This window comes from Lactuca sativa, chromosome 9, assembly GCF_002870075.4.
Source record: "Lactuca sativa cultivar Salinas chromosome 9, Lsat_Salinas_v11, whole genome shotgun sequence".
In the NCBI taxonomy this organism is placed as follows: domain Eukaryota; kingdom Viridiplantae; phylum Streptophyta; class Magnoliopsida; order Asterales; family Asteraceae; genus Lactuca; species Lactuca sativa.
Window position 1 is genome coordinate 179,374,004 of NC_056631.2, and position 15,407 is coordinate 179,389,410.

Consider the following 15,407-nt stretch of genomic DNA (forward strand, 5'->3'; position numbering starts at 1 on the left):
GATAAGCCTTGGACGATTTCTAGGCCTATCCTAACCCTAAAATCGTCCACTCCCTTATTATAAGGAATCATAGCCCAAAGTACAACTATCATACAATTGACAGTTTATGCCCTTTTATTTAATTAATCTCTTTAAGTCACCAAATTAATTCCTAATTAATTTATGACTTATATTAATCAAATAAAAATATTATTATTCATTATATTATTCTCATAATATATTAATAATACTTCTTCTCTCATTATAAATCATCCTGTCAAGTTGCTATGGTGAAGGCAACTCAAAAGGACCATGCACAACCGGGTCAAATACTTGTCAAATATAGTTGCAGCCTTAGACACTATTCCAACAGTTACTAGCTGATTCGATGCCCAAGGGTGAATCTAGTAAGATATCTTGGGAAGATTTTGTGGTACAACTGAAATTGCAGTACTACTCGGAGCAGGATCTTCTGGAAATTAATAATGAGTTCCAGAATTTAAAGAAGGGAAAGATGAGTGTTACTGAATACGCTACTAGTTCCAGAATTAGGCAGAAAGATAAAAGTTTCTCCAATCTGAAAGGAAAGGAGAGTACTTTAGTATTATGTTTTATGACTACCTTGATGATTATGAAAACAAAATCACAATTGATCATCTAAGGACACCTTAGTGCACTTGAATAGCTAAGAAGAGGAATCGGGAATTGTTGAAATGATTAAATCAAAAAGGTGAATCATACTTCGTTCCAAAATCGAGTCTTAGAGTTATGAGTGACATATTTGTAACGCTCGTGTTTCTAGGCTAGGCATTAATGGCGATGTAATAGTCTAGGTTAACCTTTGTAACTCATTTTGAAATAATAAGAATGTATTATTTGAGTATTATGTGTTTTATGCTTAATTGTGTGGCTTAATTGAATTAAGAATAAAAATAAGCGTAAAAATAAAATGTTAGATAAAACCGATATCGATACATGAAGACGTAGTGGTCGTGACAAAGATTCTGAATATATAAAGAATGCAGAAATCCGAGTTATAACGAAGAAGTTATGACCTGTCGAAGTTTCACGACAGAACCGGCACGATACTGTATGACGTAAAATATAAATTTAAGATAGAGCGATATCTAGCCTTAGTGATCTTAATGAAAGTCGTAGAATATGTTAAATCGAGAGCGTCCATAAAAAGAACGTCTAAATCTGACTTAGTATGAGGAAGTTATGATTTTTCTAAGTTTCGACTTAGCGGTATACAACCCAAATCTTGAAATTGAGATCGAGTGATATTTGGACAAAACAATCTAAACGAGAATCAAAGATCTCGTCAATAGTAGTCCAACGGTGAGAGGACGGGCGAAACGGATGTCAGATGAAGAAGTTATGAACTTTTAACGGAGTTTTCCTGTCCCGGCCTACTAAAAATAATATAATAAAATTAAAGTCAAAATTAGCCGACAGAGTCTAAACGGATGTCTCACCGACGTGTGGAAATAAAGAACGTCAAAAACGGAGCTCGTATGCGAAAGATACGAATTTTTGAAGTTTGAGAAATGGGAGTACGACCAGCGTACAGAAGTACGCCCGACGTACTCATGATTCATGGACTGAAATGGGCCATATCGACCTGAACCAACACTCAAATGCCCCGGATCCATAAGCAGTGACGCATCCGGTCTGATCCACCCGGTACGCCCAGCGTACTGATTGTAGAGGGAGTACGCCCAAAGTACTCTGAGATTACGCCCAGCGTAATCCGATGCTCAGCACCATATAAATAGATGTCGTGGGCTGCCGAGTTTTAGTGCTCAAATTCTTCTCTCTTACTCGTTATTGCCTCATTTTGTGTGCAAGTTATACCCTGAAGCCTCGGTATCATTCCCGAGACCCGAAGCAAGTCCCGAAGCCCCGAAGATCCCGAGAAGAAAAGAGTTTCCGAGCCGAAGCTCTATTCGCGAGAAGCCCGGTTTTTGGAAGATATCCCGGTTTCATCTAAGATTATTTTTTAAGAGCCGTAGTGCTGTCCGAGCTTCGTCTTATCAAGTAAGGGTGTAGTTGCTTTCTTCTAACACATAGGTATGAATTATTTCGCTATAAAATATGTGTTATGTGTTTATATATTATATGTTATTTGGGATGGATATTGAATGAATATATTATACAGGTTTTAAGTTGTGTATAAATGTATGTGTGTGTGTGTGTATATATATATATATATATATATATATATATATATATATATATTCATCTACAAAAATTTTAAACATGGGTAGATAGTTGATGTGTGATGAAATAAAAATGATGAGAGACCTCGATGTTGTTGTTAATCTAGTCATCTAGCTGAGTATGGATGACGACCACGGACTCTTTCTAGACAGTCCAGTGGAGCGTTGGTAGGTTCATAACATGTAGGTGTTGTGAACGATGTGTTCACCGGTATACTCTATCCCCCTCATGGTTGCCTTTAGGACATCTATTATCGAGGAAACCCATTTGCAGTAATGTCCATCCCAATGAAAATCCTTTATTAGGTCCCTTGTAATAGTTGTTGTCATAGGGATGTAAAGTGAGGATAACGAAAATGGGTAATCGGGTTATTGTTGGATGGTGAAAATTAAATATAATTATTTATTGTGGGTTGAAAACCCTATATGCTCACCAGGCTCCCAAGCCTGACCCACTCAGTTTTTTTTGTATTACAGGTAGTGGCGCGAGAGCATAAGTTGGAGAACTTGTGAAGATATTTTGTTTATAGGCCAGTAGTTGTGTATCACTGTTGTAAGGCTTATAATATGTCGTTTATGCTTTTGTGTCTGTATCGGAACATGACATCCCGAGTTTGATATATTATGAAAATACATTTCTTTAAGGAATGCCTTGATAAATTTTATTTATCATATTTTGTTTTGGGAACAAATTCCGCAACTCTTTTAAATCAAAGGATTACTCTGAAAATTATTTTAAAAGCATAAATTAAATCGGTCTTTTCTAGCTGTGATTTTGGGGATGTCACAATATTCCAAGTGGGTTTATAACACATCATAAAATGTGGAGTATAAAAGTTTTCTTACTCATGCACATTTGAGAATGGTAGTTGTGATGTCTTGGATAAGACAAAGACCAACTGAGACCAATTATATGAAGTGTCATTCTTGATAAGAAACCGCACTAACTCGTGAATATTCATTTGTCAAGGAATGATTCTTGACAGAGAGCCTTATATGGCAAGAGTTCAGTGGGAGTCTTAAAAGATCTTGAATAGCTTCAAGAACTAATCAAGAATAAACCTATCGTTTATTGCTAGCACACGACTTGAGGTTTGTAACCTATCGTGTTGACATATTCTTGTTTCTGTGCCATTCTAGTTAAAGTTGACTATGCATGTGAGTTCTTTGAGTTCTCAATTGTTTGCATATGGTAAAGCACCTTGATCAGTGAAAGTTCATTGACCAGTATAGGTGAGTTGCTAAATAACTTGGAAGACATGGTAGGCCCTTGTGCTGCCAACTGACAATAAATTAAGATTGAACAAGTTCAGTCCATATGAGTTTGAATATGTCATAGACCTTATCTAATGATAATGGTTGGAATGACAGTTTCACATGGATAGGAACACATACACCATAAAATCTAAGTGACAAAGGTTTCCCTCCAATTCATGAAAATGATTGTGAGGAAACGCTTTCACTAAGTAGATTTTGAGGAGATAGCAGTTGTGTTAATTGTGTTCTCAAATTCGAGTATGATTACGACATCCCTCTTCATAGTTCGAATTGTGAGAAATGGCAAATAGTTTGAACATTTGGGACTTACTGTCGTAATTTCTGAAATAGTTTAGACACACATATAAGCTTTCTAATGAAAGGTGTATGAGCTTAGATAAAGGCTTATTGAAGCATTTCGTATAAAAAATCTGAACTTTGGTAAGAAAGTTAATAAGTATTGATTTCTGGAAGTCCAACTGTTTTCTGTGTACATGTAAAAGTTAGTGGGAGCATAAGTGTTATGCTAGTAAGAATATAATTATCATGATAGTGGGATCATGATTATTATGTGAAGTGTTGCAAGTTAGCAATACTAGTTATAGGAAACAAAGATTACCAATTTGCAAAGTTGAAATTTTTTAAAAGTTGTTTCGCTATAGTAAGGGAGAGGATTCTTATACTTTATTTCGAATCTAAAAGTTTAGATTGAAGTATTAATCAAACTTAGTCATGGATATATATGAATACCATGTTGAAATATTTCAACATTGGAAATTCTATATATGGAAATATTATAGTAAAAGACTGGTCTAGTATCATGTCTATATGTGAGACATTATGAATCGTATCCCATATGCTTCAGATATAGGATCGATTGCACATGCTATAATATTCACGTGTTCTAGTTTTCCGAATGCCTAGGGCATTAAGAGGAAAAAGGACTAGAACCGGATATGACTAAAGTTATTAAACAACTGTCAAGGACGATCTAAGGTTCGCTGATGATTGGTTACATAAGGATAGTTGGAAGTATAGTAATGTATGGATCGTATTGACATTATTATGAATAAACATGATTCTATTAATAATGAGTTGTCATATGGCATATATGGAAATGTTTCCATAATGGGAAATGGATATTAAGAATCTATTTATGCAAGAAGGATGTTCAAAGGAATGTACTTTGAATTTGAGACTTCACTTCCTTGGAATTGTTTTGTTATCAATCTCCAAAGGAATACTTTGTAATATCGTTAGCAAAGTCTATGTGACTTTTGTACCTCGACATTACAAAATGATCATTGCATGATAGTGGTAGGAATTAGGTGTTCTTACACTAAGGATTTGGAATTATGAAATGAGCATCATTGAAGTGTTTTCAACTGATTTATTTCACAAAGTAAGGACCATAGGTAAACATAGTATGCATGCTTGGAACATGGGATAACTATTGTTTTAATTCAAGTATTAAGTTGATAAATCGAAACATTATACAATGAATAATATGTAATCAATATGGTGATTAAATAAAATGTGCTTTATTTATATTCAAAAGATTTGAGACCATATTGAATTCGATTATTCTTGTGTTTCACTTTGCATGTTTTGACTTCCCGGATAATAAGATTATTCAAACCATCCACAGTCGATCATACTTTGGAAGTAGGTATTGAGGTAAGACTGTCATGAATCTGATTATATATTGTCTAAGTGTTTTATACATAACACAAGTTTGTTGCGGTGTTCATGAGTACTCCTATAATAAGATTTGAGTATTGGATTAAACCCACTGTAACACCCGAGATCAGAAAGGTCAAGAAAGGAAAGGAAAAACCCTAGGTTGAAGAGGGTTGACTCGTCGAGTCCAGGGAGGAACTCGGCGAGTCGGAGCGGGATCCGGGTGTAAAGCAATTGACCGACTCGGCGAGTCGGCAAGTGGACTCGGCGAGTCAGGTCTGGGTTTGGAAACCCTAATTTCGGGACTTGGTACCCTATTTAAGCATCTTATTCTCTTTCCTAGGGCTCAATTGCGGCCCTATAGTCCAGAACCAGAAACCTTAAGCCTCCATTGTTTCTCATTCAAGTTTTCTTGCCATTTTGGGTGGTTTAAAGTAAGAAGGAAGAAGGCACACATTGGGGATTCAAGAATTGGCAGTAGATCCAGAGTTTGTGAGGTCTTCCAGAGCATTTGAAGGTAATGAGTCGTGACCTTCCCTCTTTTGCATTTAGATCAACCTTTATCATAGAATTTGGGGCTTTTAGGGCAAGTTATTGAGCCATTTCGAGTTAGAAGCCCAGATCTGAAGTTGCTACTTCAGATCTATGTGTATCTTGGCCTAGAGAATCATAAAGCATCAGTCTATGGGTTGATTATTGAGCCCCTTTGTCTCAAACCCTAAGTTTATGGTGTATGGTGCCTAGATCTCCTTCTCTACACGTAAAGTTTGCAACTTTACATGGGGAATAGGCTTGGGAAGGGTAGATCTGCAGTATGGAGTCCATGCATGACTCAAAAGTCCTCTGCATGTATGAAGATCTGAATAGACTCGGCGAGTCCTTCGAGTGGACTCAGCGAGTAGCTTGAAGATGAGGAGGAACTCGACGAGTGAGATGAACAGCTCGTCGAGTCGGATGAAGTTAAGCATGAACTCGGCGAGTTGGATGAACAACTCGACGAGTTGGTTGAAGATTGCCTTGGACTCGGCGAGTCATGTCGCGAAACCTCAAACCCTTCGAGTTGAGACTCGAATCAGTGAGTCGGGTGGTGACTCAGCGAGTTGGACAGGACAGGACTTGGAACTAGTTGGACTCGGCGAGTCATAGAATGACTCGGCGAGTCGAGTCGCGAGTAGAAAGACCCTGAGCTTATGAACTCGGCGAGTCATTAGGAGGACTCGGCGAGTAGGGTTGACCTGGAAGGTTGACTTTGACCAGAGTTGACTTAGTTGGCTGTCAGACTAAGTGTTATATGTATATTGATAGCTCGGAGAGCTAGAGGAGCAGCGGTTCAGGGGATTGTCGAGTAGCAGCCAGAGGTTTATCAGCAGAGCTCAGCAGTTCAGGTGAGTTTCCCTTCAGTAGGAACGGGTCTAAGGCCACAATGCCGGCCCGTGTAGCTAACGGTAGTTTTCGGACTTCGGTCCGATGTAGGGGACGAATGTCCCAGTCAGCTTCGGACTTCGGTCCGATGTAGGGGGCAAGGCCCCAGTTAGTCCGGACTTCGGTCCGATGCAGTGGGCAAGGCTCAGTATGTGCTTTATATACTATTGTGTGGTATGTGGTAGATTGGGAGGAGCTCACTAAGCTTCGTGCTTACGGTTTTTAGTTTTGGTTTCAGGTACTCGGTTTTCAAAAGAGGAGCTCGGGAAGATTGCAGAGCACACACCATAGTCAGTTAGCCTGGGAATGTTTGACTCTGATAATGTTATTATGTGTTGAATTTAATACTCGAAAGTTATGTTTAACTTATGATACGTTCTTATAAATCTAGTTTTAGTAATGTTTTAAAAGAAATTTTTAGTCGTGAATTTTGGGTCGTTACACCCACGCTCATCTGAATCACTTCATGGATTTCATCACGAGTGATTGGTGAGATGATAATATCTTATATTCTCGAAACGGAGACATATAGTTGCAGTTTACAAATCGGTTGCACATTGATAATATGTAAACTCACCGGTAACTTGGTGTTATAAAGCATATTATTGTGTGTGATTTGATGAGTAAATAGAGCAAGCATATGAGTCGAAATTTATCCATTCCTTTTACCCTAAGAGGGATAAAAGCGATATCTGTAGTCCACTAGATGATTTAGTGATGACAACCCTAAGCACTTGGCCAAGCCTGGACTGATTTGATTTGTTCAGTTAGTCGGTCTTCATAAATCGGAAATCGGGAAACAACACATGGACATAGAGAATGATTATAATCCATGTCTCATGTCCATACGATATCTAGAATGGAGGAATATATGATCCCTTATCTAAAGGATGCGTCAGAGTTCGACAACGGCTTTTAAGAGCTACGATTGCTAGTCAGGTTTTGGAGTGGTACTTCCAATGATAGTTATTAGACTTATAATTGGTATGTACTTGACCCGAGAGTAGCATGATCCATTTTAGGTTGCATTCACCAGAACAATATGATAGGATGGATATTTGAGAAAGAGGTTATTTGTGATTTATTAATATATTATAAGTATAATATATTAATTGTGAAATCATATTATTTAATTAGTATTGATCAATAATTAATTTGGAATTAATTTAGTGATCAAAAGAGACTGATTAAATTAACGGGGACTGATTATGTAAATCAATGATACATATGGTTTGGGCTATTGATCCATGATGGGCTAAGTTTATGTAAGAGTCCATGAAGAGGTAGTCTATATGGATTATGGATCATAAGCCTAAGTGTAAGAATTAGGGTTACATATGACTCTTGGATTCTACACTATATATATGTAACCCCTTGGCCTAAAATTGGTGACACTAGTGATCTTAAAGATACTATAGCCGATTTTGAGTGCCTCATTACCTCTTTCTCAAGTTCTCCAATTGTTGGTGGTGTTTTGTGGACCATTTAAGGCATCACACTTGAGGTGATAATTTCTTAAAGGCCAAATACAACAAGCTACAACAAATAGGTAATCTTCTTACTAGTTTTATGATTCAAATATCATATTGTATGCTAGTTGTAGGCTTTATGCTTTGGATAATTTTATTGCATGTATAACTAGAGAAAACTTAGATCCAAAGCATTAGGGTTGTATGTACACCATAAGAGTGTTATAGTGCTCAAAACCCATCACTTCCACCATAACAAGGTGGGATCCATGAAGGTGCTTACAACAAATTTCACCTTGCAGTCGTTTGCGCATGAGCTTATCTCAAATACGGATACAATCTTTTCAATCCAGCGCGTTACCTCGATTACCCCTCCATCTCAATAGAAACTTTTGGGTTTGCAATTAGAAAAGTTGTTATAGGAGCCAATTCGGGGATTTCCCTTGCTGTCGTTATGGGAACTGTTATTTACGTGTCCCGACCCCTCATGTCTATCGGCGTGGTACTTGGCTGCCACGATTGTTACCCTGAAAAACATTTATAATCATTTGGATAAGTATGAGGCTTAGTGAGTTCCCTAAAATACCATGTACCATAATACATATACATGTATACAAACAATGACTCACGATCTGCCAATAATATGTGTATCTTAGACTTACGACCCAACCATTTCGTCTTTGTCGTTCCGTCATCATCCTCTAACTAAATCTAATATCACAACAATTACGCACATAAAGACTGCACTGTAGACTCTACTAGAACAAACACATTTATACTTCCTACTATATTAGTTTCAAGTACATTTACACTTAAGCGCATAGAGATTATACTATCAACTTCACTCTACCAGTAATCTATCCTAACATACATGAGCATATATTATAACATAAAGTATAATGAGACAACTCACATTGACAATTATTCAGATGATTGACAGCTATCTGGATAACGCGCCTAATAAGTATTAACCTATAATACTATAACTTAATAATCCCTATGACAATCTGGTATTGAAAGCTAGATATTTCACTAATCCCAATAAATACCGAGAATTCTATCACATAATAGTTGGGAGGCAGGACCATTTCTGTAACGACGGAAATTTTAAAACAAGTTTTTAATTTCTAAAAATGTATTTTCATCCAAAACAAGGCATAAATATCCAACGTATCATGTCATAATACAAATCATATGAATCCCAAGATCATAAATCATCTATCAGTGTGTACAGATCACGCCGACGCCTTCCCACGGTCCTCACTAGTACCTGAAACACATACACGACAACTATAAGCATAAATGCTTAGTGAGTTCCCCCAAAATACAACTTACGCACATACGCCTTTCCAAGCCCTGACCTTCCGGTCCATGTGTCTCAGGGGACTTTCGTCCCTGCTGGGTAAACCTTCCGGTCCTACCCACGCCAACCCTTCGGTCCACATTACGATGCCTTCCGGCCCATAACATATTCGCCTTCCCGCCCATAACATAATGCCTTCCGGCCCACCTTAAACATATCATACATAGCACATATAACAATTAACTTATCACATATAACACATATGTCTCATATCATATCCGACCTTCCGGTCACACAATCAAACCCTTTCGGGTACAGTATAGTGAGAAGACTCACCTCGTGAATATCGATAGCTAGCAAATCCCGAAATCACTCGAGCTCGATCCTCCAAGCTACAATCTCCCTATAACATCATACATCTCTTATTAACACTTTTCATCTCTAAGGTTGACTATCCCTAAGAAGTCAACACATGTCAACTCTGGTCAACGGTCAACGGTCAACTTTGACCGGACTCGGCGAGTGCACAAGGGCAACTCGGCGAGTCTAGACGTTTTCACCAACTCTCTAGGATTCCCTTCTTACACGTCGAGTACTCCCCCTGACTCGACGAGTTCCACCTGGAAGAATCGCGGGGCCACCCCGACTCAACTCGCCGAGTCTCAAGAACAACTCTGCGAGTCCCAGCTCGACTCAGACCACTTGACCACCCTTCCCTAACTCGCCCTGACTCACTGAGTCAACCCATGACTCGACTGGACCACTCACTGGCCGATCCAAGGAAATCTTCAAGCTACTCGCTGAGTCTGCTCATCGGACTCGGCAAGTACATGCCATGCAATCACTCAAACTCACTTTTAAGGTCAGATCTGTTCCATCAATTCATAGATCTGGCCTTCCTAGACTGATTCACCACGTAAAGCCCCAGACTTGGTATACATACAACCTCTATATGTCCATATATGAAGACTTATCAACAAATATCACAACTCAAGGTCATAACCTCCATTGATCTTCATAAAGCTTGATGAATGAGGCTCTTTGGACCTCTATGGATCCAGATCCAAAGCCTCATCACTAGCAAGGGACTATTTGGCCATCAAATCAACCCAACAAAGGCCACAAGAAACCCTAAATCCAAATATACTCCACAAAACAGAAGATGAGCCGAAATCATACCTTTAGATCGATGATCTAAGCTTCAAATCCACAGAATAGCAACCTCCTTTGCTTCCTCTTGGCTAGGACTTCCCTCTTCTTTGCTAAACAACACACAAAGGTCAAGAAATGCTTCCTTTCTCTCTCAAATCGCTAAAGCACTCTAGGGTTTCTCTCTATGGACTGCTGGGTACAATTGACGGCCATAAGGCCCCTTTAAATAGGTCCCAAACCCGAGAAATTAGGGTTTCATTAAACAGTGCGGACTCGCCGAGTCCATATCCTGGACTCGCCGAGTCCAGGCGAATCCCGCGTCCAGAATCGCGTCCCTACTCGGCGAGTCTGAGCTCCGACTCGCCGAGTCCCCTCTCAAAACACCAAAATCATAAACAATAAAGATACCTGAAAATCCGGGCTGTTACAATTTCGGCATATAGCCTTTCTAAAATCTAACAACCAAGTCAATGTAAACCTTTTAGACACCTCTCCCGTAAGTGGATCAATCACTATTATAAATAAAATTGTTGATAAATCTTATTGCAACAAAATTATAAATATAGTGACATAAATAAGAAAAAACACAATATTAAAATCGCAATTTTGATAAACATAATGATTTTATTGCAATTCGGGAAAAGTTGTTACCATAAGAACAAACATAATCGATGGTCGATATTGCAACAAAATTATACATACAATGACATAATTACAAAAGAAAAAACTCAATGTCAAATTCAAAATTTTATAATAATATACTGACTTTTTTACAAATTGCTCTAAAAAAATAGAAAATAACCGTATTAAATGTACAACACTCATTTCAATTTTAAGCAACGTTAACCATATTCACAACATAAAGGGCCACATCTACATTTGTAAACATTTCAATTTTAAGTAACGTTAACCATATTCACAACATAAAGGGCCACATCTACATTTTTAAACAGATTTAGGCCGTATTTAAAAATATAACAAACCATATGGAACATTTTTGCTATTTTGTCTAAAATATAATAGAAAGTAATCAATTTTTATATAAAAAGCGGCAACTAACCGACATAGTCAAATAGGAATCGAAGCGCGTGTGATATAAAATAAGCAGCCACCACTACTCGCGCTTCATCAGTCAGAGAGAGAGAGAGAGAGAGCTCCGATCTACAACACTTCTGAATCGCCCCCAATTTGCAAACCCTAATTTTTATCTTTTTCAATTTTTAATTTTATCTTTTTTGAAATTTTCTTGATTTTATTATTATTTTTTAATTTTTAATTTTATTTTTTCCCCTCTTTCGTCACGGATCAGCATCGTCATACCACCGAAAAACCCTGATTCCGTGTGAATTTTGATCTCCGTTTTTCTCCGATTCGAAGCGTTCTTACCATCAGATCTGGTTTTAGGGTTCGATATCTGTGATTTTACGGTTCGATTTTGTTCGTAGGGTTCGATTATGTTTTCGTTCTGGGGTTTGATTTGTTGAATCTTTTAGGTTGTTCCAAACCCTAGCTTCATCGAACCAATTCGATTTCTTCGTTTTCCTTCGAAGAAATCGGAGTTCTTCTGGTTGTTCTGATAAAGTTAGGGTTTTCTTTTACCTTTTTCCTTATTATTTTTTTTGAAAGAATAAAAGCTAGGGTTTATAAATTTTCGATTTTGTTAATTAGTTTTCTCAGAGAGTGAGTGTTCGTATATGTATGGCTTCAGGGACATTAGATGCGGATAAGATAAACAAAGAGAAGAGTAAGTGGGTCGAGGGCAATAAAGTCTATACCAGAAGACCTAAAAAGGGTAATAAAAACGCCGCCACCACCGTCGCCGTCTCCGCCGTTACATCTACCACCGCCACCCCAAGTTCTCCGGTTACCACCGCGACCCCCGCTTCTCCAATCACCAACGCAAACAACGACCAAACCCTAGCAACCGAAGACGCGAATTTTCAAAGGGAGCAAACGTTGAGACGGATATCGGAAACCTCAAATGATTCTTCCAGTCAAAATCCACGGCCTGAAGATGTTGCTATGGAAACCGTTGTTCCTAACGGAAATGGAATTGCAAGAAGACCTATTGTCACATTGGTGGATGATCGTGTGAAGATTTATCTGGAAGCATCAACGCCCAAAAATGAAATTAAGGAGGTTAGGGCGAAGTTCAAAGCAGAATTGGATCGAGTTAGAAGTTTATTTCAAAAGCTTGAAGATAAAGAAGCTGAAATCACCGATTATTCAACCAATCTTGCTACTTCCGGCAATGATGAAACCTACACTCATTCACAGTATCCAGGTAATGTCCCAATAGATAGAAGAACACTTCTTAGAGTCAATTCAGAAATGGGTACAGATTACATGGACAGAAGAGCTTTATCAAGGGTTCATTCTGAAATAGGTCCTGATGTTATAGACAGAAGAGCCTTAATGAGAGTCAACTCTGAAATTGGTCCTTTATCAAATCAAGAAACAACACAAACAACACGATTCAGACCACCTCTAAACATATCAATTCTTGATAATAGCCTTGGAACTGGTGAATTTGTTGAAAAAGAGAAAAGAACACCAAAGGCTAATCAATATTACAGGAATTCAGAATTCCTTCTTGGAAAAGATAGATTACCTCCTGAAACTAACAAGAGATCAAAATCAAACAATGGAAGAAAATACAACAGGGAATCGGATTACACCATTGGTTTAGAAAGACACAAGAATCAAGTGTTTAGAAATTGTAGCAATTTGCTTCAGAGGTTAATGAAGCATAAACATGGTTGGGTGTTTAATGAGCCTGTTAACGCGAAGCTTCTAGGACTCCATGATTACCATGACATCATCAAACACCCCATGGATTTTGGCACAATTAAGAGCCGATTAGCTCAAAACTTCTACAAAACACCCGGTGAATTTGCAGAAGATGTCAGACTCACATTTCATAATGCCATGACTTATAATCCTCAAGGGCAAGATGTCCATGTTATGGCTGAACAGTTATCAAATATCTTTGAAGAAAGATGGGAAGTGATTGAATCAGATTGGAGAAATGGAACAAGTTATGATACAAATTCAAGAAAGGTTCAAACTCAGGTTAATAATTTTCCACATGCCCCTATGAGTCTACCTTTCTTGAATAGACAAAAACCTTCCAATCTTGCCCCTGTGAGTAGGACACCAGTACCCAAGAAACCTAAAGCCAAGGATTTAAACAAGAGGAACATGACATATGAAGAGAAGCAAAAGCTGAGTGCAAATCTTCAGAGTTTACCTTCTGAAAAGCTTGACAATATTGTTCAGATTATCAAGAAGAGTAATACGTCACTTTCACAACATGATGATGAGATTGAAGTTGATATCGATAGTGTTGATATTGAAACTTTATGGGAGCTTGATAGATTTGTTACAAATTATAAGAAGAGTTTGAGTAAACACAGAAGGAAAGCTGAACTTGCTCAACAGGCAAGATCTTTAGGTGGAAATGTTAATCGGACCATTGTACAAGTATGAATCATTCCCCCTTTTTTTTTCTTTAAACTTTTTTTTTTTTTTTTTTTTGAAAAAAGATTCATGTTTATGATTTTATTATGTTATTGCAGAATCCAACAAAATCTATCCCGGAAGGACTAAAGGATAAGAAAGCAGGTAACTTTAAAGATTTTTTTTTTTTTTTTTTTTTTTTTTTTGATTTTTAATTATTGATATCCATGTGCTAATGGAATATAATTTGGTTTAATAAGCAGATGAGAAAAATGTTGGTAATAGTCCTCCTACAAATCAAGGAGATGTTAATGGGGATAATGTGAGTAGGTCTAGTAGTTCAAGCAGTTCAAGCAGTGATTCTGGATCATCTTCAAGTGGTAATTTACTATTTTACCCTTTGTTGGGATGCTCTTTATATTATAGACTTGTGTTGAATTGAAATGTTTTAATTTTTTCTTTTTGATGTAGATTCAGACAGTGACAGCTCATCTGCAGATGGATCGGATGCGGGGCGTTGACCTAGGAGCAGATTAAGGTAGCCTAAGCTTATAAATTCCGTGCTTTTTAATTAACATATATGCTAATTTTTTACTAGCTCATTAATTGAAATCAATACAAAATTTGCATGCTATTATTTGTTTTTAAAAAGCTAAAATGGTAAACATGTAAGGTTTTATAAAACAACTGTTTACCAGTTTGAAATTTGATCAACCTTGTTAAAATGTTTTAACTTGTGTTGAAAGTAGATTGTGAATTGCAGCATCTAAAATAAAGGATCTGAAGATAAACTAAGATTGCTGCTCATTCTCTTGTTTACTCTTAAAAGAGTATTATATATTCTTATCTTTTATTGGATGTACGTGGTGAATAAATCTAATGACTAATGAGGATGTTGCATTTTAGAAATGTCATCATTTTTTAGCCCTTTTGAGTTGTTTTTCTTCGAATAAATAAAATAGTAATGTCATTCAACTACACAGATTGGTTAAGGTACACTTTTGAAAGTAAAATGCCCTAATTTCTCTCTTTCCTTATTTTGCAGATTATCCTTCAACTTTGTGAAATTTGGAAAAATGCTTTTCATATGCGTGATATGAAAAGAAAAAATTAGGATTTGTATGAATTAGATTTTTGTTAGAATATGGTGTAGCAAAAGTAGGTTGCTAAAAATTGCTACCAGTGTTAGTTTAGGTTTTTGATATTATTGACCAAATCCAAATCCAAATCCAAATCCGCTGGATTGTTTTCATCATAAGTTGTGGGTGAGTGGTGTTTGATTCTTTGTAATAATAATAGTTATGTGACATCTGCCAAATTAAAAACATAGGTGTAGTAGGCATGTATGTACATACACTTGTTTGTTTTGTTTGTTGTATTTTTCAACTTTACCCTTTAACCATATATATATATATATATATATATATATATATATATATATATATATATATATATATATATATA

At 37.1% G+C, this 15,407-nt stretch overlaps 1 protein-coding gene and 1 long non-coding RNA gene across 6 annotated transcripts; one reads left to right on the forward strand and one right to left on the reverse strand.

The window, feature by feature from the left end:
* Positions 1 to 9,135: 9,135 nt before the first annotated feature.
* On the reverse strand, positions 9,136 to 11,668 carry LOC128128484 (uncharacterized). 3 transcript variants are annotated; one of them, XR_008226437.1, is made up of 6 exons: positions 11,545 to 11,668; positions 10,893 to 10,996; positions 10,512 to 10,594; positions 9,669 to 9,735; positions 9,391 to 9,539; positions 9,136 to 9,299 (listed from the first exon to the last, which is right to left on the reverse strand). It is a non-coding gene; the product is annotated as an uncharacterized LOC128128484 (long non-coding RNA). The 3 variants fall into 3 exon arrangements; XR_008226438.1 differs by lacking the exon at positions 11,545 to 11,668 and having other exon boundaries at positions 10,893 to 11,521; XR_008226436.1 differs by lacking the exon at positions 11,545 to 11,668 and having other exon boundaries at positions 10,512 to 11,521.
* On the forward strand, positions 11,620 to 15,310 carry LOC111916882 (transcription factor GTE4). 3 transcript variants are annotated; one of them, XM_052767444.1, is made up of 6 exons: positions 11,620 to 11,911; positions 12,193 to 13,967; positions 14,063 to 14,108; positions 14,207 to 14,323; positions 14,415 to 14,481; positions 14,989 to 15,310. In XM_052767444.1, exons 2-5 carry the CDS (start codon positions 12,507 to 12,509, stop codon positions 14,462 to 14,464), a joined length of 1,674 nt encoding a protein of 557 aa, XP_052623404.1. In that variant the 5' UTR covers positions 11,620 to 11,911; positions 12,193 to 12,506; the 3' UTR covers positions 14,465 to 14,481; positions 14,989 to 15,310. The 3 variants fall into 3 exon arrangements, with proteins under 3 accessions (XP_052623404.1, XP_042754355.1, XP_023768306.1); XM_042898421.2 differs by having other exon boundaries at positions 11,620 to 11,889; XM_023912538.2 differs by having other exon boundaries at positions 11,620 to 13,967.
* Positions 15,311 to 15,407: the final 97 nt, after the last annotated feature.